The sequence below is a fragment of the Mastigoproctus giganteus genome, chromosome 8 (assembly GCF_048544385.1).
Source record: "Mastigoproctus giganteus isolate SK-2022 chromosome 8, ASM4854438v1, whole genome shotgun sequence".
Lineage (NCBI taxonomy): Eukaryota > Metazoa > Arthropoda > Arachnida > Uropygi > Thelyphonidae > Mastigoproctus > Mastigoproctus giganteus.
In genome coordinates this window covers 155,533,391-155,558,615 of record NC_143582.1, presented here as the reverse complement: position 1 = coordinate 155,558,615, position 25,225 = coordinate 155,533,391, and the positions used below count along the sequence as shown (strand labels likewise).

General features: G+C 39.7%; 1 protein-coding gene across 1 annotated transcript in view; it reads left to right on the top strand.

Annotated features, from left to right (window-relative positions):
* Positions 1-25,225, top strand: part of LOC150081937 (kelch-like protein 10) — a 103,571-nt gene that overhangs the window by 77,062 nt on the left and 1,284 nt on the right. Inside the window, exon 7 of the mRNA XM_090380373.1 lies at positions 13,905-14,048. Coding sequence (XP_090236499.1) covers positions 13,905-14,048 — 144 coding nt within the window. The remainder of the gene's footprint in view (positions 1-13,904; positions 14,049-25,225) is intronic.

Sequence of the window (25,225 nt, the reverse complement as noted above, 5' to 3'; positions counted from 1 at the left end):
ATATATCACGTGGGCTATCCATATACTGTAGCACTGGATATGTTATGCTTGCTGACATCTGCAGAAACGAAATTTTCACTGTTCCCGCATAAAAAGTGCTTTTTTTTTTTTTGCCGTATATCGTGAATTATTAACGTTTACTAACGCGCCTGAAATGAAATGCTCTGCGCACATTAACTACCTTTTTTTTTTTTTTTTTTTTTTGTAATCAACTTATATTTTTCAGCAGGTGCACACCCCAGCAATTAATTTTTGCTGAACAGAATAATTATTCGTATTTTAATGGATGGATTTTATCTGCAGCTGAAATTAGTGCATGCAATACATTCTTTTAAGGAACAGAATGTCTGTTTAATAGACTGTCCGCAACCCACCTATGGTGGTGGCGTGGCTGCCCCCACTAACCCCCTTCCCTCACGAGTAAAGTCCGCAACGAAAACGCTGCGGAGTTTAGTCTACGCTCGGCCCTAGCCCTACAAAATTTTCGTGTACCCCTCGTCGCGAAGGGCGTTTTGTCTGTTGTGAGGGGAAAACCAGAGTCAATCCCGGTAAAAAACCTCACGACCACGGTTTGAGACTGCCAAACTCAACGCTGAATTGCCCCTGGAAAATTCCCATATAGGTAGCATCTGGAATCGAACTTCGATCAGCTATTCACAAGATTAAGCCTACCGTGGCCCCGTATGCTATCGCTTTAATTTCAGTATTTCGCATCACATTTCTCACCAGTCACATGGGTAGTGTGACGTCATTGGTAAACTTCCGTTACATTCCATTGTAAGGCACCGCTATAGATGTCACATCAAAAAACAAATATTGCCTGTATTTTTTTTTTCCCCACAGAAATAATAATAAAAATATTTCTGTGGAAAAAATAATAATAAAAATACATACTTTTAACAATAATTATTGTTAAAAACACTTTTAGTAATACAAATAATTTAATTAAATATATTTTTCCGCGGAGTGAATATTTTTTAATAATTCTTCATTATTTGCTATTTCTTCGTACAATTCTTCACAAGAATTAGCAAAATTGCACTTGCCTCATCTATGAGACAAAAGATGTCGCAAGGATGCAGAATAAATTTTTTAAAAAAATGCAAAATCGTGATTCATAATATAAATGTGAAGACTACATGTCCAGTCCGGGACAGGTTACAATGGGAGCAAACGACTTAAATCCGGGACGTTTAGTCACTTTACTGTAATGACACTTATTTATTAATGAATTACTTTCCTGTTGCGTTGATAATTGAAACTTGCTCGTGATTGTTAAAAAAAAAAGCCACAACTAACAGAACGTCAACGCGGTATCCATGTATGCATTGTATTTTATTTATAGAATAAAAGTTTACTGTATTAAAAGTCTTTACTACAATCATTAGCTAATATGGAATGATGCATTTCAATTACGTTTTCGTTGACAAAACATTAATTTAATGAAGTAGTTAACAGATAACTTGGAAAAGCCTCATGAAACATTTGGAAGTCATAAGGCTGTTCCGGGGTGTCGCCTGATCATTAACTTCCTATTCCTATATTCCCTCGCTATCGATTATTGACTATTAGTATTAGCAATGGCCACATAGTGCAAGGAAGCCTATGGCTTATGCTGCACTAGCCAAAAAAAAAAATAATAATAATAATAAATAAATCATAATAAAAATAAAATAATAATAAGAAGAAAATAATAATAAGAAGAAAAAAAATTAATAATTAATAAGAGAAAAGGAAATAGACAACCTATGCGTTTCCCTCTTCCCATAGGCAATAATCCAGCTGAACTTTGATTTTCCCCAAACTGTGAGCCTCTACTAGAACAAGTTACTTGTTCTAGTAGAGGAACTACTAGAACAAGTAACTTGTTCTAGTAATTTATAACTCGCTGGCTAAAATAAAACTTCTGCAATCCATTCTAAACATCTCCCCCCATAACTTGAAATTATGGCCCCTAGTTCTACAATCATTTATAACCGTGAAAATTAGTTTCTCATTCATTTTATTTATGCCTCTGAGAGCCTTAAACACCTCAATCAAGTCTCCTCTAAGCTCTGCAACCCACATATTCGAAGTCTTTCGTCATATGGACGCCCTTTTGTTGATCTCACCAGACGAGTTACCCATCTTTGGACCCTTTCAAAAAGCACAATATCTTTCTTTAGGCGCGATCTCTATACTTGAACAGTGTATACCAAGTGTGGTCTAACGATAGCCTTATATAATGGGATTATGACGTCCTTATCTCTACTAGCAATTGTTTGATAAATCATCGATACGACACCATGGGCCTTCCTTGCAATCTGTCTACCATGCTTGGAGAACTTCATGTCTACTCTATCGTAACACCCAAGTCTCTTTCCTCCACTACCGGCTTTAGTTCAACTCCACCAAGTGTATAAGTTATTTTGGGGTTACTGTTCCCCAGGTGTAATACCTTACACTCTGCTGGATTAAAGCATAGCTGCCATTTTTCTGACTATCCCTGAAGTCTGTCTAGGTCACTCTGAAGAAGCTCTGCTTGGCGGTGATCATTAACTATTCTACCAATTTTTACATCATCCCCAAATTTAGACATCACGCCCTCTATCCGTTCATCGATGTCATTTATGAAAAACAACTACTGATACTTGGGGAACTCCACTTCTTATGTCAACCTAATCTGAGGAATAGCTATTTATCACAACCTGCTGCCCTGAACCAATCCATATAAGGATTTTCCCTGTGATTCCAACCTGTTCCAGCTTATAAAGTAACCGACCATGTGGGACTGAGTCAAATGCTTTTCTGAAATTCAAATAAACTATGTCGAAATTATTCCCTAAGTCCAGCTCTTGAGTGATCCTGTCAAAATAGCTAAGCAGATTAGTTAAACATGATTTTCCCTTTACAAAACCATGCCATGCTGAGTATCTTGCAGAATTCCATTTCTATCTAAATGATCCTGGATTCTACCTTTGATCAATATCTCCATGATTTTCCCTACTACTGAAATTAGACTGACCGGCCGGTAATTTCCCATTTCACTCTTAGAACCGCCCTTATGTAGTGGAGATACATTGGTACTGTTCCAATCCAACGGAATTATTCCCGAGTCCCGTGATGCTCTCAAAATTAGCCTCAGTTTTTCAATGCACTCACTTTCCGCCTCCCTTAAGAATATACCATCAACCCCAGGATAATGAAGATGTTTATTTAATGAAAAAGCTTTCGAGCCTACAGGCCTTCCTGGCCTTTAGCTCGAAAGTGCCGTCTCTTTCTGCTCAACTTTCATCCAACCTGGAATCTTCCTCGTGGTGGAGTATTCAAGGCTTCTGTGATTAATGTTTTAAAAAGTATACCATAATTAAAATTTATTCGCTCTCTGTGCGATATCTACCCAATTAATAGAAGCCATGTAGCACCTTAAGCCGTCGTACTTTCCTTTCCTGAAATTATAGCCCATTTCTTTGCCTTTAACTACTTCTAGAGTGCCGGGGGTAGTACAGCGGTATCTTCACTGTTCTCACCACACCGGGTGGAAAAGGTCCGGGTTCGAATCCCGTCGATGACGCCAGTAACTTTAATGGGCTTTTTTCACTCCGCGGCTGAGTTAGTCAGGCTTAGATAGCAAGATTTTCCTCCCAGACACAGTTTCCGTTCAGAAAAACAGGCAAATCGACCAGAGAATACACGCAATTTACAGACACAAATACGGGTTTATGTAATCATTTACGAGTAACCCTAATATAATAATACAGTATAGTAATTTTAACTACTTCTACCTCTCTCTTCATCATCTACCGTAGAACTCCGTGATCACTTCCTGTACTGTCAGTCCAATTATGTCATCTGGTTCATGGGTGATGATCAGGTCAAGAATAGTCTTTTTCCCTGACATGTTGATACAAAAAGCAATCATCAATTTTGTCCCCCATGTGGAGTTTCCTTCCCATTTTTTTCAATCAATTAGAGGCAAATTAAAATCACCCATAATAAGACATTGATGCTTACTTGCCCGTGCCATTTGCATGTAGATACCCTCATCATAATCTTCACAATCACCTGGCTTTTAGATTACTTATACTATCATTATACCTTTGCCTCCAGTTATCTCACACCATACAGATTCTATATTCAGGTGACGGCATTTTGTTCTTGTTGGGGAAAAGTGATGGACGGTATCTGTTCAGTTTTTAACCGACAAGCTTTAAAATACAGTAAATGAAATGGTCATATTCGAGTAGACGAATTTGAAACTAAACAGGACTTTACAAATATATAAATGCTTATAAATCGCAAGCATTTGGGTTTTTCTTGGCTACTCCCTAGAATGCATTCTGTGTATCCGGTGAAATCCCATATAACGAACTTCTCAAGGGTACATGAATGATTTCGTTGTAATGAATATTGCTGAAAATTATTTCAAAGAACCATTATGTATTCAAATAAATTTTTTTGCACTTTTCAGAAATATATAGAAATTGCAGTGTCCGCTTTATTTCACTAATATAATAATACTACAAGAGCCTTATACCCATGGCAAACACGTGCATGGCTACACTTTCACATACAAGATCATAGAGCTGGATCAAGAGACACCATGGGCGGCAATTGCCATACGAAATCTGGATCTCGCAGCCACCAAGATAACTAATCTGTGTACGCTGTGGGTGGTTTGTGTCCATGTGATTGGCCCTCTGGGTACCTTCTTTGCAGTATTTCTGTACTGCTGTGCCCTCATGGGTATCACAGTTGGTAGCATCGCCGTTTTCTGCACACTGTGTAGAAAAGACCTGAGTTCGAGTTCCGTCGATAATCGGAGGAATTTTTATAGGCCTTTTTCAAAACGTGGCTCAGTTAGTTGGTCTCACGCGACGGTAGCAAAGTTTTTTTTTTTTTTTTTTTTTTTTTCCTCTCGGAAACTAGGGTTTTTCGTCCAGCAAACAGAAAATCGACCACAGAACATACGCAATTTACAGATAGCGTACACGGAGCAATATGGCCTTCGTTGCTGATGCTCTTACATGCAAATGGAATGGACAACAACACAACTATGTACTGCTGGGCTGGAGAAGATAACCATGCTTGCAATTAACTACTTAGACAACCTTGCAAGCCTTTTACCCAACGAAAGAATCGTAATTGGAGCTAATGTGAACTGCAGATCACCCGCCTGGTTTGGCAGCGCTGGGAACCACAATGGCACCTGAAACAGACAGAGACTAGAGGAATTCCTTACAAACTCACATTACTCTATTCTAAATTGTCCCAACAACTTTCTGACCTTCTGTAAGGTCAGAAATGTGCCCTTTCTGACCTTACCTTCTGTAAGGTCAGAAAGGGCACATTTCTGGCTGGTGCACCCCAAAACTACTGGACGACCTCTGATCATCGAGCCATTACCTATGCCATGACTCGATCCAACCAGCAATCAATCAACCCAAAAATCGCCGTCAACAGATATGGAATAGCCAATCCAAACTGGAACTATTTCACAGACGAACTTTTTATAAATATTTTTGTATATCATAAAACTATAAAGTTTTAAAACTCATAAACTTGTAAAATATAAACTCACTGCTTACATTTTAATAATTACCCTCCCTTCTTTCTCAAGTGAACGACACTCGCGAAGTCCAGGAAGGCAGTATATTTCTCTTTACTTTGAAAAAAGCTCATGGCAGCTATATGAATCCGTGAAAAGCTTTCCTACAAATTCTCTTCTTATATCATCGTACCTTTGGATAATATATATATATTTTATTTATTTAATTTTTTATTATATATATATATATATATATTTTTTTTTTTTTTTTTTTTGGCTGGTGCAGCATAAGCCGTAGGCTTCCTTGCACCCTGTGGCCATTGCTAATACTAATACTTTATAATGAGCTCCATATCCCCAGTGCACCCGCATCTATATAATTCATTAGGCTCTACTCCAGCTCTACCAATCTTTTGCTCAGCTCATTCCTCGTCACCAGTCTAAGACTAGGCTAATGATGTAACTTCATCTTATTAACAGTGTCAACTCCAGGAATAAACCCACCTTTGTTGCCATATGCCACATTATTCAACTTGTAACCTCATTTTCTCCTCTTTTAAATCTAACCTACTGTACTGTCTTGTCATATCGATACAAGACCTCATATCCATAATTTAAATAGATAAGTTTTTTTAGAGGCATATGCTAAAGATTTCTTGGCAATTACTAAATTAGTAGGTTCTTTGCCTGCAACAACTTGCAAGGCACCTTTTGAGATGGTTCTACAGGCCTGCGTCACTCCGAGCAGGGCAAATCTCTGCACAGGAAGGCGACTCTTTCGAACATAGCTATTGTTCATTATATAACCCCATGCCCCGCAAGCATATACCATAATCAGTATATAAACACATTTATATAGAAGATCAAGGGATTTTCCCTCGATCACCCAATCGACTCGCACAACTTGCTTCATATAAACCGATCTTATTTTACATACCGGGCGTGAGGCAAGAATGTCAATCTTTCATCTACAATAACCCCCGAGTATCTGACCAAGGGGGCATATGATATGGTGCTATTAAACAGCTTCACTGTTGGGTATCTACTTTCGCTCAGCTTGCCTCTTAACATTACCATATGGGTCTTGCTATGTGAGATTTTCATTTTATGTTTCTCAACCCAGGTCTTCACAAAGCCTTTCTAGATCTTTCTTCAAGCTGCTTCCTCGACCGCCCATACATCACCAACATTAAATCGTCAGTATAGGCAATCGGGTCACAGCCTGTCCATGGTTTTTCCAATAGTTCGCCTATTACCATATTCCAACTATATGGTCCAATAATGGATCCCTGGGGCGCTCCTCTCTTCACTCTTTTCTTAATCTTAAGAACTTTGTTACTGTACTCACATATCTTTCTCTAAAATAATTATTCAAGATCCCATACATCTGAATGGTACATCTCATCTCTCTCTTAAGCGAGCAAAGAAACTTTGCCACTATAATCAATCGAACACCCCCTTAAAATAAATAAAGATACCCAGGACACAGTTCTCTAGAATCCCCTGAACTTTCTGCATAACATCTTCAGTGGATCTACCACTCCTAAACCTATATTGCCTGGAGCTGCACATCTTTCTCTCTTCATAAACTTTATTAATTCTCATCACAATTAACCTTTCTTACATCTTTCTCAATACTGGGCCTATACGAAGAGGGATCTTTTACATCCTTTTCAGGATTCTTGAGTAAACTCTTTACGTACGATTCTTTCCAAAAACTTGAAAATACTTTATCCTTCAAACATTTATTATATATATACAGTAGCTCCTGCCTATATTTAAAACCAAATCTCTTCACAACTTCAGGTAAGATACCATCGTTACCTGGTGCCTTCTTATTCTTGGTTTTTCTAGAGCTACCTTTCACTCTTCCATTGTTAAGTCTGACTCATTTCCCTCTCCTTGATATTCAGAGTTCATCTAATCTCCCTCTCCTTGATATTCAGAGTTCATCTAATCTCTCTTTGTTCTTCATTCCCAGTTCCTTTGCAAAGTTACCACAAACAAACTTCCCAGGACAGAAGTTCTTATATCAACCATCACCCTGCAAGGCACCATGATGTGGGACCACTTTGATCTTAGCCAAAAGGCCGGGAAGCGATACTACGTGGGACCAGTCAGATAATAATATTTTGGACACAATCTTCAAGCCACCAGTTCCCAATCTTAATCAAGCCCAAGCTCTTCTTTGCGATGCTAACATTACTTATTCCCAAGAACATTACTTATTAAATTGAGGACACCTTCATTCTGAAGGAACTCCACCATGCCATATTAGAACTCGAAGACAGAAAATATCCAGGCTGTGACCTCCTGGAGCCCGAGATTGTCAGGAAAGAGGTTGGTCACTCTCCAAACCATTTTCTGATCCTCTTCAACAAATGCCTGTCCAATGGAATTTTTTTTCATTGAATGGAGAACCGAAAATTTCCGTATAATTCTCAAAAAACCCTACCAACCCACCAGAGGAACTAGCATCCTACAGACCCATAGCACTAATTTCTATATTTGCTGGGGTATTCGACTCACTTTTGTGGCTGAGCGTCCTGGCTCGACTTAGAGCAGCCAAGATACTGCTAAGTTCATACCATAGCATCAGAAGTTATCTTGATAATAGATCGGTCAATGTTGTTTCTTCTTACTCCAAAACCACTAAAAAGATCTACGACCACAAGATCTAAAAAGATCTCGTGCCGGTTCTGTGATCCTAAATGAGTTCCTAAACTTGGATCTCGGTGGTGAAAAATTCCAAGCTTACGCTGATGATCTAATTATCAAAGTAAAAGCCGACTCCAGAGCCCAATTTGAAGCCATGGCAAATCAGGCGCTGGCTATTACTTGATTGGGTGGAGCTTCACAACCTGACAATCTCGGCAACCAAAACCATTAGTCCAGGTTATATGCTCTTAATAAAACTCAATAATTGATATATCTAAATTATCTAATAGTGGTGCGACCTCCATCTGGCCAGACCCCCCCCCCCAAATCAAAATAAATGGCACCACTATTAGATTCTAAGCTCAACTAAAACAACCTGGAGTCTTTCCTTTACTCCAGGTTGTCTTTCCTGCCTCATCTAAATTACCTCCAAACAAAAATCAGGAATTATACAGCTCTGGTTGCTAGAGTTACCAACCGAGAGTGGAGATCATATTCCTTCCAGCTGTCTCCTACACCTCGGGGTCTGGTACCACAGGGCCACCATCGTCAATAACCAGAAGAAATTTCACAATACAAAGGAATATCCTTTTACCCATCACTAAGGCTTGCTGCACAGTGAGCACCCCTATTCTCCAGGTCCTTGCAGGGGCTCTTTCACTTGACCCGGATATAATAAGAACAGGTATCTTATATCACCTCTCTAAAGGTGTTTCCACCACCATCATTGGATTCGCATATAACCCAACCAACAATCGGAAAGCAGAAAAAAGGCGACTTCTTACTCATCTGCAGCACTTCTGGCAGAACAGATGGGATGCCTCAACAAAAGGAATAATAACGAAGAAATTCCCTAGGATCACCTTTATATTCCCCAAAGCTCTAAGCTGGTTCTTCCCAGGTCCACACGACCTTTTTACGTACTGGACACGAATCTATACAAGAAAAGCCGTCATCATTGGGCATCTTCGACGATCCGCTCTGCCACTGCGGCATTGCCGAAACATGGCAACACATAATGTTAAGACTTACATTCCATACTTTTCACGTGAAATGGAAAATCTACCTCAGCAAGAGGAACATATTCCCTTTCAGGAAGACGGAAACTACAAACAGTTCATTACCTTTGTTCCAGAACTCTTTAACAGGTGCAGAACTGTTAGAGGTCTTCACAACCACTGAAATCTATTATTATTATTGAGCACCCCTCCACTAAGTCAAAGTTCTATAACTCCAGGAATCTTGACAGATTTTACTGATTTGAATAAAGGTCAAGGTGTGTTTGTTTTAATTGCGGTCTCCAGGTTTCTCCTATATGCCCCTGTAGCATCTGAAAAGGCATAAGGCCAAGGTCGGCAAGTGTATGCATTCAGGTGTGTAAGTATGTGTGTTGTTGTTGTTGTGTTGAGTGCACACCTGGTGACTTCCCAACCAGGGGGAACCTGCCCCCTGACTCCCAACCTTGGCCACGAGGAGGTGTGCCAGGACTGCTTTTTAACTGAAACTCTTACTGGGGCTATCTGGGAGCCCCAAGGTGTTTAGGGAAAGGAAGTGGGGATTGGAAGGGAAGAGAAAGTTGGATAGAAGATAAGAGGAAGAAGCAATTAGGCCTGATGTAGCCGAGTGGTCACGAACGCGAGTGCAGTAACACACGCTCTTTGAGTGGACCCGAGTTCAAACCCGTAACTGCTAAATACGATTAACATTTGTATTGATTTATTTAATGTAAACTCCACTGGCCTGGTGGTCGTGCCGGAGTATAAACAAGAAATAGATATCCCTTGAAATAGAAGAGAAAAGTTTAAAAGAACTTAGGGGTTGGGAGTTAAGAGAAAGAGGATAGACAGATTGGAGTGTAGGAAGGAGGCATCTCATGGAAATAACTAAGAATGAAGGGAATAGAAGATATATAGAAAATAAATAGACTGAGTAGTGGACATTTTGATCCAGATAAAGTACCTATATACTATTAGCTAAGTGAGTACGATCACCACTCTCCGGCAGCTTAATCAGAAAATCCGAAACCATGAATAGCAGTCTATTACATTATTTAACCTCATTTCAAAAATATTACTATTAGGCTACAGCAACCAGACACACTTGTCCAGTCATTATACACGCATGAACTACGTAGTCTCTTAATAAAACTCAATGAGTATCTGATCCTACACTATGAGATTTCAGCATTAAACTCAGAAGGCAAACGTAGTGTACAAACATAAACAGCATCTTCTCAGTGTTGTACAATTCAATATCATATTTACAACATTAATAACCAACTTTTCCTCTGTACACAAAATGGCTACCGTTATCCTGATAGTCTTTAGAAGTCAGACCTTGACAGGAGCCACACCCAGCTCAAGAACCACTAACACAACCAACAGACAACCTGTCTGTTAAATCCACTAAATGCAGTTTTATATTTACAACAAATAATCTATAAATAGTACAACATTACCATAGTGGAACCGTCACATTTACATTAGAAAACAAAACTAAGGACTTATGACTTTGAATAAAGACAATTCACGTGTCAAGATCCTTTATCAAGCGAAGAATAACTGTCCTCCAAAATAGTTCTCCACGGGTCATGGACCATCCTGCCGCCATGAAGACATTGCACACAGCGTTCATACTAAGCTCCCTTGCTTAGTTACTATAGCACCATGTCCCCTCCCTACATCTTCGTCTGACAGTGCTAGAACAGTTGTTCTTCTGAGGATACCTTCCACTACATGCTCAGCACTCTAACGTATTCACCCCTTCTTGACACTACCCCCACACTCTGACTTTATGCAATAATTTTTTTTTTTTTTTACTATGGGCTCTGCCAGGAAGCTGAGGCATCCCTGGCGGAGGCCAGCCAGAGTATGATGGACAGCCTGGCTCATCTCCCAGTGATGGGGGCGGGCAACGCAAAGTCTCTGGCTACTTGGCACCAGGGCCAAGTAGCCAGAGACACAACAACAGAAGATAACACTACTTACCCAAACCAGACATTACACTTTTCTGGCTTTTACAGAGATTGTGTACTTCTTCGCAAAGTAAACATGGGCCTTCCTTGCAACCTGGTTGCAAGGAAAGCCCATGGTGTCCTATCGATGATCTATCGAACTTTTGCAAGTAGAGATATGGGCGTGATAATCCCATTATATAAGGCTTTTGTTAGACCACACTCGGAATACTGTGTTCAAGTATGGAGACCGCACCTAAAGAAAGACATCGAGCTTCTTGAAAGGGTGCAAAGACGGGTAACTCGCCTGGTGAGATTGGCAAAAGGGCGTCCTTATGAAAAAAGACTTCGAATATGTGGGTTGCAGAGTTTGAAAGCTAGACACCTTATAGGAGATTTGATTGAGGTGTTTAAGGCTCTGAGAGGCATCAGTAAAATGAATGAGGACGAAATTTTCAAGATTATAAATGATCTAGAACTAGGGGACATAAATTCAAGTTACGGGGAAATGTTTAGATTGGACTGCAGGAAGTTTTATTTTAACCAGGGAGTTATAAATTACTGGAATAAGTTGCCTACATGGGAGATAGAGGCTGACAGTTTGGGGAAATTCAAAGGTCATCTGGATAGTACCTTCGGGTGAGGGAAGCGGATAGGATGATAGGTTTAATTTATTTTTTTTTTAAATTTATTATTATTTATTTTTTATCATTTTTTTTTTTTGGCTGGTCATAAGCATAAGCCATAGGTTTTCTTGCACCATGAAACCATAACTAATACTAATACTATGGCGCAGATGTGAGAATCCACCGGTGGCACCTTTTACAAAACACTATGCCATTATGCCTCCATTATCACCTGATTGCCCATACATTCCTCTACCCCACAAACTTTCAATGTGCGTAGCGACGACCGAGCTTCCTCCACTAAAATTTTCCTAATTTGAGCACCACTGACAGATTTTTACTAATTTCTATTTTCACTACTCTTAGTCCGGAGCACATCATTATGAGGATTTGTAGTATTTTTAGCGTTCAAAGCCTGAACGCTAAAAATACTACAAATAGTTCTTTTAGTTCTACAAAAAATACTGAATAGTTCTTACCTCACCCGTGGAACTGGCATTGTGATGAATCTCCAAATAATTATTCGGATGCAACGCATCACTGAACAATTTCCTAGGATGACAAGACATCCCCTTGCAAATGTGTACTCGCACACAAAATGCGTACCCCCATCATCTACAGATGGCACTCAAGATGTCTTTCCTTCCTTCAGTGATGTCGCCAATCTCTTCATTGATTCAACCAGAATTGCATTTGACCTTTACAAGCAACAGTGTAACAGTGCCCTCTGACTCCATAATCCCTGAAGCCCATTTAGTAGCCGCTGGCGTGGTTGAAGGAGCTACCACTGTTGAATGATCACCCTTGATCAATGATGTTTTACCTTCCAGAGTTGTAACTCTCATACTAGTCAGCAGTCTGTGCTTCACGTTTGGATAAAGTAAGTCTGGGATCTCAAAATGTTTATCGATTAGTGTGGTGGCAGATTCTTTTATCATATACTGGTGTACAAAACTTAAGGACCGACACTATTTCTAAAGATTACAACCACAAAATCTTTACTTAAGGTACTCCTTACTGATGAGAGTAGATTGAGTCTCAGCAGCGATTCTGGACGTCAGCTAATCTGGCGAGTGGTTGGCACACGGTATCACCCCGCAAACATCACTGAAAGGGATCGATATGGCGGTCGAGGTGTTCTCGTCTGGGGAGCGTTATCTTTGATGGACGTACACAACCCCAGATACTGGAAGGCGGTACTGTAACCAGTGCACTCTACTGTACTGAGGTAATCATTTCCCATGTGTCTGTTCCGAGGTGCCATTGGCCCCGAGTTCGTGTTTATGGATAACAACACCACACCTCATCGCACTGCAGCTGTTGATATGCTTTTGGAAAGTGAGGACATTGTTCGTATGGATTGGTCTGCCCGTTCCATTTGTCTAAATCCCATCGAACACGTATGGGACGCAGGCGCCTCCGTAGCCAGGTGGGAAGGAGCAGCAGCAGTGCGTAGCACACGCTTCTTGATTAGACCGGGGTTCGAGCCCGTCACCACCAAATACGGAGGATGCGGAAAGGTCAGTGAATGACCACCGCATATCCCGGAGCAATATGGCCATAGTTGCTAATGCTCCTGAAAAAAACAAACTAACTTTAGTATGGGACGCTCTGGGGAGACGCCTAGCGGCACGTCCACACCCACCAGAAAATGTTCACCAGTTGAAGATGGCGCTGACAGAGGGATGGACGATGTTACCGCAAGAACTTATCAACAACATTGTTCTAAGTATGGGTAGGCGGTGAAAAGCCTGTACTGACATTAGCGGTGGCCATATCTCCTACTAAGGACCACGTCTTCCCTTTGTTCCATCTTTGGTAGTGATGCATCTGTATCATGGCAGCCAGTGCTATGTTGCCATTTTTGAATAAAGTCCCTCTGTACCGTTTTGTTTTCGTTGTTGTGTCGGTGTTGTTCCCTTCATCATTTCTGTACCTCACGAGGTTCCTTTGGTAGGCTTTTCCCATATCCAAGCCACTCCTATGAGAAACTACAGGTGAAAACCTGACTGGTTCTTAAGTTTTGCACACCAGTATATTTACATTATTTTCTTATGTTTTTAGTTAATTTCTTTTGTTAAAAATTGAAGATTCTTATTTTTTGTATTAACTAAGAAAGCGTCAAAATATATACTTCTAGGGCTTACAACTGTACCTTTTGTTGAATGCTACAATGACCAAGAAAACGTCTGGCGTGAGGTGACTAACATGAATCTCAATCGGAGTGCACTTAGTGCGTGTGTGTTAATCGGACTTCCAAATGCCAAAGAGTATTCTTTCTTGGGTAAGTGTTCCATATCCTCTGCATAACGCATAAACATTTTATAATATTACTGATTAAGTTTACAAAGAAATCAACATCACAGGTTAACATTAAACCGTGACAGTAGCATTAGAATGGCTGAATGACGCATGTAAATGAATGTTTTCTGCTTTACTAACAAAGGGGGCGGAACCAATGTTCTCAACACCAACAAAGAGCGACCATCCAGTACCCCTTTGAACTTTACCAAGCTCTCCGTCTAGTTAATAAGTAATTTATTCCAGTGATCTACAACTTTGTATGAAGGAAAACTATATGAGATCCAGCCTTCCGTTACATATATCTAAGGTTTTATATTTATATTCCTTGTTCTCCCAATAAGAATATGCTTCCCTCGTTCATTTTATTGACACCTCACCTCACCCCTTCAAGACTTTTTACTTCACATCAATCAAGTGTCCCCCTCCTAATAAGGTACTAAAATCTCAACAGCAACGATGTATAAATAAGTCCACCAGCCTTTATCCACTAATGAGGTTCAAAATCAGAGAAACTATTTATGGGTAAATTTATTAAATATAGTTCCGAAATACATAAACATACACGGAGAGAAGATAACTAACTATTGCTGGCGGGAGTTCAATAGAGAGATACTACTATTTAATATTAAAAGTTGAATGGGATTTTGGTACAGAGAATGAAAATATTTATGCAGTTGGCATGATTAGCAGATCTTCACTATTATATACTAAAATTTGCCTAAAATTTTACACTTTATAATTTCGTATATGCATAAAGCCCCTGTTGTCTATTCAGCATGGCCGTCCCTCTTACCATGTCTGCTCACTGCTAGTGGACGGATTTACATGCAATTTATATATATATATATATATATTTTTTTTTTTTTAATTTTTTTTTGTTAGAAAGGTTTGTCAAACCATACAAATTTTATTAAAAGTTCTCAGTTTAAGCGCCGCGCGTATGAAAGTGATTGCTTTTTTTTTTTTGAATCAATTCACTAAATGTATAATTTAATAAATGATGAATTATGAAAATTTGCATATTATATTAATGAAAGAAGAAAGTAAATAAGGTAAGTAAACAATAAAATATGTATTAATAGTTAGTAAATAAATTAACTAAATCATTGGCTAATGATTTAGTTAATTTAGTTAAACTATGCGTTAAGACATTCTGGACAGCTCCCTCTTTGTACACTAAGGCAGCAGCAGCATGAGATTGGCCTTTATATCTTTCATCATGACAATGTATCATGTCATATTGCATACCCTGTATGAGTTGGTTTGTAGACACGGGCGTGCAAAAGTTTCATTGTCCTGCCCAGAGATCTGACTTTAACCCTATTGAACACCATTAGGGTGAGCTGGAACGCCGACTTCAGATCAGATCAACACGATTGCCCTGAAGTCAACTTAGGAATAGGCCAAAAGTAAGTCGAGGCTAAAATACTGTGTCCCTTTTACTAAAGATTGGTTCTGATTGTACTGACCGTGATACAAAGTGCAATAAAGGCCAAAGGTGGGCTAACACGTTACTAAATATTGTTTTAATTTATTTATGGTTACAAAAATGCACGTGTCCCGTCACTTTTTCCAATATATACTGGTGTTCAAAGAAAGTGCATCACCTAGGAATTTCACGTTTCTAACCCTTTTTCGCGATGGTATGTTAAATTAATGACTAGCATCACCAGTAGAAATATAAACAAAAGATATTTTTTAATAGTTAAGGCAAAGCTAAGTAATATTTGACAAAATATTCCAAAATGAGCATTTGCAACCTTTATACAACAGTTTTGGTAAACACGACAATTATGGTTGAAATGTTATCAGAAGTCCTCAATTTGCATCAGTTTATCATTTTAATTGGAAAACAAAATGAAAAGTTCACCAAGTGCAAACTAATATTTAGTTGAACCACCTCTGGCCCTGATGACAGTAGGACACCGTCAAGGCAATTTCTGAAGATAATCAACTGATAGTTCGTGGTTCAAAACACGAATTTTGGTTCCCTTCGTAAACACGAAGGGTGTTTGGTTTCTTTCTGGCAACTGCAGATTCCGCACATTGCCAACAGTTCTCCATAGGATTGAGGTTCGGGCTGTTTCCTGCCAGCTAAGAATTGTAATGGACCGTTTTTTCAACCATATTTTCACCTGTAACAAATGTAAACACATTACCGTCGAACTACTAATGCAAAAATGAAGCTAAAATAACTACAGAAATGCCTACTTACTCTTTTCGCCCGATGACAAGGAGCAGAGTCATCCTGAAAGATGCAGTTACTTGGAAGGCAGAATGAAATTTGCCTTCCAATATAGCCAGGTATCCATTGGCATTTACGGAACCTTCTATAAACTGGAGGTTCCTACTCCGCGAAATGCACTAGATACGAAATGCACCCCCATATCATTTGGCTGGTAGGGAATTTCACTGTAGACACCATGCAGTCTGGATGGCCCCGGATGCCAAGCGTTTTCCGTGGCCAAGCGATTCTCTGAGCTCTATAAAGCGATTTAAAGCGTTCTCCTTTAAAGGAATCACTCTTCTTTTAAGTTCCACGTTAGTTTCTCTTAAGTTCTTAAAAAAAAAAGCACTGTAGACTTCATCTTACTAGTTGTAAGTTAAGTCAGGAAAGAAAAGACAACTTTCCTTTTAAATTTATTAGAGTTACTAACCCAACTAACCTAACAACCGCTTGGCCACTCGTGGCATTACTCCTGCCTCCCCGTGGCGGGGCCGGTAACCTGAGTGGGAAAGCCAACCCTTAGGGCCAAAAGGAGTATAAAATGGACAAAGAAACCTTTCCCTCACTTGATCAGTTGAGATCACCTACTGATCAAAACCAACCCGATCATGACACTTATCAAAATAAGAGACAAAAAACAGATCTATGTCAACAAGATCACCCAGCCTTTCTCCTTATTCATTCTGTATCAGATTCTCCCGTTAGCAAATTATCCCCATTTCTAATCCAGAAATGCTTGGAAAATGCTGCAGGAACACCGAAGATGGTAAAGCGATTACAGTCTGGAGATCTGCTGGTAGAGACAATGAAGCCAAAACACTCGGAATTATTATTGAAAGTGACTACTTTTGGTGGAATTCCCGTAAAAATAACGCCCCATGCTACTCTGAATACATCAAAAGGAGTTATAGCAGAGTGGGATCTGATTAACATCTCAGAGGATGAAATTGTACAAGAATTGACAGATCAAAGAGTAATACATGCAAAAAGAATATTAATCCGGAAAGATGGAGAATTAAAGCCAACAAGGAACATTATACTGACCTTTAGTACCCCAAACTTACCAACAATGGTTAAAGCAGGGTATCTGAATTGTCGTATACGTCCATATATACCGAATCCCATCAGGTGTTACAAATGCCAGAAATATGGACACTCCCAGGTAGCTTGCCGTGGCAGTATGATTTGCCCAAACTGTGGTTCAACAGAACACACCCAAGCTGATTGTACCGTAACCTCATTCACTTGTCCCAATTGCAAAGGTAATCATCCGGCATATTCAAAAAATTGTGAAATGTGGAAAGTGGGGAAAGAAATACAAAAATATAAAACAGAAAACAAAGTAACGTATCAGGAAGCCAAAAAGCACATCATGCAGTTTATGCCAAAACGCACGTATGCACAAGCAACACAAAACAACCATTCTATTGCTACTCAAACTGACATTGCAGTCCCTCCAAACATTTCTTTTGCAGTTTGGGCCAGGTCCGTGCTTAATGCTAAGCCACAACCTGCCAAACACAAGCAACTGGAACAAGCAATTAATACACCAATTTCAGTTCCTCCTAATGTGCCTGAAACTACAAAAAAAGCAGAAAAAACAGTACCTACAGATCATGCTCAGACCAAGAAACAATTCCCTGTACATATGGATGTTGACAACAAAACTGACCAAGAAGAAACCATATTAGAACTTCATGCAGAAGAACACATGGATACAGAGAGACCGGTTTTCCCCAAAAAAGACAGAAATAAATCAGATCGTTACAAACAAACTGCTTCAAAAAAACAGACAGATCAAAACACAACTCCTAAAAGCAAGTAATGCAGCACATACTTCAATGGAATTGCAGAGGCATACGAGCCAATATTGATGATATATATGACCTGATTAATAAGTACAATCCAGTGAGTGTTTGTCTGCAAGAAACAAATTTAACACCACAGGTAACTCTCTCAATTAGAAACTTCACAATGTACAGAAAAGACAGGAATACTGCAAAATCCGCACATGGAGGAGTAGCAATACTAGTCAACTCTAAAATCCCAGTTCGACATATCTCTCTACAGACTGACTTAGAAGCTGTTGCTGTGCGTATTGCGCTTGGAATAACACTAACACTTGTTTCAATATACCTCCCACCAAACAGAATTTTCATGCTTAAAGAACTAGAAGATCTTATAGCACAATTGCCAAAACCTTTCTGCCTTTTTGGAGATTTCAATGGGCATCACCCGTTGTGGGGATCTTCAAGCATGGATAAAAGAGGACATATGATAGAGGCATTACTGAATCAACAGCAGTTAACCTTGCTAAATACTGGCCATCACACTTATGTCCATCTACCCACAGGCTCCACTTCAGCAATTGATCTGTCAATCTGTTCTCCCATACTGTTCCCCAGTATGGAGTGGTCAACCTTATATGATCCATACAACAGCGATCATTTTCCAATTATATGTAAAATTCAAACAAAACAATCCCACTCTCCAGATTACAGAGTAAAATGGAAATTCACAAAAGCGAACTGGACAAAATATTCATTCTGTATTAATTTTCATGATCAAATTATTAAAACCCAACCAATAGATAAAGTCGCAGAGCACATCACCGCACAAATTTTGGCAGCAGCTTCTGAGGCAATTCCTCAATCCTCTGCAAACCAAAAAAGACAGGCAAAACACTGGTGGAATGAGGCCTGTAACAGTGCAAAACGAGAAAGAAATAAAGCTTGGAACCTATTTCGTAGATTTCCTACAACAGCCAACCTCATTTTATATAAAAAACAAAAGGCAAGGGCACGACAAATCAGGAAGCAAGCCAAAAAAGAAGCGTGGATAACATTTGCCAGTACCATCACGAAGGATACCAGCAGTCGGCTAATATGGAAGAAAATCCAACAATTAAATAATAAGTACATTCCCTTTTCTGCCCCAATCTTGATTAAGAATGGACGAGAACTGTCCTCTCCAAAGGAAATAGGCGATTTCCTTGGAGAGACCTTCAGTCAAATATCATCAGCTTCTGCATACGACAATCCTTTCCTGAAAATCAAAACCTCTGCAGAAAAATATAAATTAAATTTCAACACCAACCAATCCCTTCCTTATAATCAACCATTCATCCTAGCTGAACTCCAAGAAGCTCTGAACAGATCAGCAAACAGCTCAGCAGGACCGGACGGAATCTACTATATAATGCTTAAACACCTAAATAATACAGCTTTAAGATTATTACTAGTATTCTACAACCGGGTATTTCTTGAATGTGTTTATCCTTCCTCGTGGCATCATTCGGTAATTCTTGCCTTTCCAAAACCAGGAAAGGATCAATCGCTTCCACAAAACTACCGACCAATTTCCCTAACCAGCTGTTTGAGTAAAACACTAGAAAAAATGATAGATAGGAGATTAAAATGGATATTAGAAAGCAAAATGCTACTAAATATCAACCAATATGGTTTCAGACAAAACAGATCCTGTTTGGACCTCATGGTAAGAGCCGAAACTAACATTCGGAATGCATATGTTAAAAATGAACATCTGGTAATGGTGAGTCTAGATATTGAAAAGGCATTCGATACCACATGGAGATATGGCATTCTTCGAGAGCTGTATACCCTAGGGTTGAGAGGACACATACCTCAATTCATCCAGAACTTTCTCAAATGCAGAACCTTTCAAGTTCGTCACCAGAATGTACTTTCACAATATTTTATTCAAGAAGAAGGGGTGCCTCAAGGGTCCATACTTAGTCCTACCCTCTTCGCAATTAGACTAAATACCATGACACAGAATATCCCCAAAACCGTAGAAATATATATGTATGCCGACGATCTTGCTATATCATGCCATTCACCAACCATTAACAGCATAGAGAGACAGTTACAACTTACCATAAATAAGTTAGAGACATGGACTGTAGAAAATGGTTATCGCCTGTCAAAACAAAAGACAATTGCAGTTCATTTCTGTAAAAAGCGCAGATTACATCCAGAGCCTGAACTTAAAATAAAAAACCAACCAATCCCTCTTGCCAGCAATATCCGCTTTTTAGGTTTAATATTAGATACTAAACTCAATTTTGCCATGCACATAACTTATCCCAGAACTCTCTGCTTGAAAAAACTCAATATACTCAGAGCCATCTCTGCCATGGCATGGGGTGCAGATAGATGCACTCTCCTGCATTTGTATCGTTCGCTCATCAGGTCTCGTCTAGATTATGGTTCAATAGTATACGACTCAGCTAGGAAAACTGTACTTACAAGACTGAATACAATACAGCACAGTGCTTTTCGTACTGCTCTTGGAGCTTTTCGAACATCTCCGGTCCAAAGTCTCTATATAGAGGCATACGAACCGCCACTCCATCTCAGAAGGAAAATGTTACTCCTCACCTATGCAGCCAGGATTAAAAGCCTTCCAGATCATCCGAATCAACCGCTGCTTTTCAATCCTGAAAGGGTAACTTTCTATAACAATAAACCTACTGAAAATAGACCAACTGGTATTAGACTACAAGATTTGATGCATTGCTGGAATGTTCATTTTGAAAACACGCTCAAAGAAACCAAAATATCTGATCCGTCTTGGTCCTCAAACCCACCTTACTGTGATACCTATTTCCAACAATGGGGAAAAAAGTCCATGGAAAGCTGTTACATCAAGCAATTGCACGAAGGACATGCCGCTAGCAATGCGCAGAGCTGCTTAATATATACTGATGGCTCAAAATCAGATGATGCCGTAGGTGCTGCAGCAGTCTTTCCCACATTTACAGTATCTGTATCTCTCCCGACTGAATGTAGCAGTTATACTGCAGAACTTTATGCAATCCACCTAGCTATATACAATATCAATATCTGTCTCAACACTAATAGTTTAATTTATACAGACTCCATGAGTGCGCTTTCCGCAATAAGTAACAATTTCTCAACCCCACATCCCATAATAAAAGAAATCCGGTCTCGTCTAAATCATTTGAGGAATCTGAATCATACCGTAAGTTTCTGTTGGATTCCAGGGCATGCTGGAATCACAGGTAACGAAGCAGCAGACCAGGCAGCTAAGCACCCAAAGAGCAGCGCACCTCCATCTTACCAAGTACCCTATATAGATTTATTAAAACATATCCAAAGTATCTGTAGGGAACAATGGTTAAACATTTGGAAAACACAGACAAACAATAAATTATTTGAAATTAAACAAGAACCACAAATATGGAGCTCGAGCTTGAGGAAAAACAGGCATGAAGAAGTAATACTGGCAAGATTGCGCATAGGGCACACACACCTGACCCACTTGTTCCTGCTCATGGGCGATGACCCTCCTGTATGCATGCATTGTTCATCACAACTTACAGTTCGACATATTCTGTTAGATTGTTCGTATTATTCCCATATCAGAAATACTACCTTCCTTTCTCTGACACAAATGCAAGAACCTTTATCACTAACCCACCTATTGGGAAACAATGCCAATCTGGATGAGCTTTTCGCTTATCTCAAACAAAGTAAACTTTATGAATGTATCTAATAACAAATAAGGCAAACTCCGGTACCTTCCCAAATATTTGAATAGGCACATTTTGGCCACAGTTGCCCTTGTGCCGAAAAACCTCTACACCAACAACAACAACAACAACAACAACAACAGCAGTCTGGATGGTATTCTTCACCACGGCTACGGCGAATCGTTTGTCTCCTATCAGAGCCATGCAGGTTGGATTTCTTCTCATCCGAGAAAGTAACTTACTTCCACTGTCGGGGATCCATTTGACAATCTCCTTACACCAAATTAATACGGCCTTTTTCATTTTTTGTGTGAGGAGCTGCTTCTTCTTAGGACGACGGGCTAGAAGTGCATTTTTGAAGAAGCGTCTTCTAACTGTTACTGCTCTTGCTACCATTCCTGTATGTTCTTCCCTTCTGTTTTCAGCTCAGACGAAGAAGCTTTACAGTTTTTAAGGTAAAAACGTAGTCCTGTTTTGGTATAGAGCCTCGTTTGCGTCCGGTTCCTTTTTCCTATCAGCAGAATCAGTATTGTTGAGTTGGGAAAGAAATATACTCACTGTGGACTGATTACAAGACACTCGATAAGCAATATGACGGGAAGAATATCCTTCCTCGCGTAAAGCAACAATAGCACTCTTTCTTCGTGGCGTCAACTGCACGTAACTCGCCATCCTGACACAAGCATGGAATGACTGCAACTCTTAATGAGCGTGCTTATATAGCTGAAAGTAACAGCTGATGCAATATTATGTCATTACCCGCGCGTGTCAATCTTATCTGATGCAATCTGTAAGAAATATTGCCATATACTTACGTTATTCGACGACAGTTACAACTTTAAGTGGTGATGCACTTCCATTGATCACCAGTGTAGTGTAAATGGTTATGCTTACTTACCTAATAAACTATACGTAGAATTTTCAGTTTATGCAGACGATGTAGTTTTAGTGAGTGATGGATGCAGTATTTCTTTCTTCATAACATCAATGGGTGCTATGTGAAAACGAATAAATTGTGCTCAAACTTTTAAACCATATGACAGCCTCTAGTCTCTGTGGAACACCCTCCATCAGTTCTTTTGTAAATGCTCCCCTGTATTTTTCACCATTTGGGCTTCAAAGCGGCCACGAGTTCAGTTCGTTATTTTATTTTTTTCTGGCTGTCCCTTCACATGCATCCTATGATCTTGTTGATCTCAGAGGTTTTCTCTATAGAAATCTATGAAAAATGAAAATAAGCCCCACACCATCACGCTGCTTCCGCTAGACTTCATTGTCGGGACGATACAGTCTGGCAGGTAGCTTTTTCCGGGTATTTGCCACACAGGCCCGACCACCAGACTGGAACATCATGTACTGTGACCTGTCACTCCAAGTACCGCTTTCCATTGGTCTACATCGATGACTACAGCATATTACACCAAGGTAGACGGCGTCCGATATTAGTTGGGGATGATTAATCGCATGTGAGAGCTTTACGATATCATGCAGCATCCTGTGCACTGTTCTGTGCTGATACGTGTCCTAGTTGTCTTACTGAGGATATGTGTGTTTTGCGACAATGTGGACCTGCGTTCCGAGCTGACAATTATTTGTAGGCCTCTCTTGTCGTGTTCTGAAGGAGGGTCGTTTCGTGAAGGTGTCAGCATCAATCTGCTTACGTATATAGATCATAACACAGTCGTTGACCTAGGGATCTTCCTTGCCCCGGAAATGTCACTATGTATTGCTTATGTGGCACCCTGTTATCATTCCGCGCTGGAGGTCTGTTAACTCTGTCGATCGCGGCATTTTGCATTCACAGTCGTACTACTGCCTCCTCGAAGGCCTGCGAGCATATACGAATCTGAAATGTGTTGTTTGGGTAGGACGTGTTCAACTAGGAACGGAGGTATATACGGGTATTAATGGTAGGACAGTGCAGATACATTGTCCTATCAGTAATGCACTGCAAATTCTTGGTGATGAAATGCCCACAGATTTATATATTTTATTCACAGGCACAATCTACAAGTTAAAGAAAGGCATATCTACAACGTTTTTGGGCATAACATCAGACCCAGCAAATGACATTAAAGCAGAAATGAAAAGAATCTGGACTGAGATAACAGCTATTTGGCAGTCCAGATGGGACGAATCTGCCTGGCCTGGTAACCAAAAGGTTCATTCAACAAGTGACTTTTGTGACTTCTCGGGAATCTGTTCATGGTTCACGGTTCTCTCAGGGCTAAGCTCTATGAGATGGGGTTGGAGCCAGATCCGTTCTGCACTTGTGGGCAGATCGAGGATTGGGAACACGTCCTGTTAACGTATCCACTGTACTCTGAAAAGAGAAGACGTCTTGTAAATAGGGTCCCTAACTTATCGTTGGATAAAATTTCATATCCTTCTAGAAAATGAACAAAATTTTACCGCTCTCCAGATCTTCTCAATGTCAGTTTTTCACAAGAGAACTGAACTCAGGAATCAGCTTGGTTAATTAATTTGTAATCGAATTGGCGTACAAGTTGCATGAGCTGCATTTAAATGAAAAAAATAGCCTACCGTGATTTATTATTGAACTATCTGGTTATAGTTGTTGTAAAGAAGGCAGACGTCAAGTAAGTAATATAAATAATAAAAATATCAATACTAGGAGAGAAGATCTTGGGATACTTGGGGGGAAAAAAACCTGTTGAGTTCATTTTTTGAATCTTGTAACTTCCTTATTGTTGGACTCTGGAAATAGATACCATACTGATCCCACACCACATTGCTCAATATAAAATTCAAACTACATGCTCAAAAACGCCACTTTTGGATTAGATAATATAAATCGTGGTGCCGTGACAGTCTCATTGTGACTGTTTGCAGAAACTTTCATCACTCCTAATTTTCTGATCAAATTATTTCCTAGACTTGACTGCGTCGGAAATGATAAATTGAAATTATGTATTATAGAGGCACAGTCTCATTGTGGCTGTTGACTTCCTTCCTGACGCTAGAGGTTTTTATCATATGCATCCAGTAAATCTCTTCTGTGGAAGATTGAAAGGCAAATTTCTAATTGTTGAGTACCTTTGACTGGGAGGACGACAAGGATCATTGTGTTCTTCCGTGGCAGTGGTCTCTTGTAAGGTTGATATTTCAAGTTGAGTAACGTCGTTTGGAATAGCTAATGGGCTTTTACAGTTGTTAATGGGCTGTGACAGTCTCTTGTGGCTGTTCATAGCAGTCATCATCACCACCATTAAATTTTTGATCAAATTTTCCTGAATTTGACTGCGTGGCAATCAATGCTTTATAGAGAAACAGTCTCATTGCGGCTGTTGTTTCCCTGTTGTTTCTACTGGCTTTATCAACTGCTTCCAGTACGCCTCTTCTCGTGGAAGATTGTAAAGATGTATTTCATTGCTGTGTATCTTGGAGCGGGAGT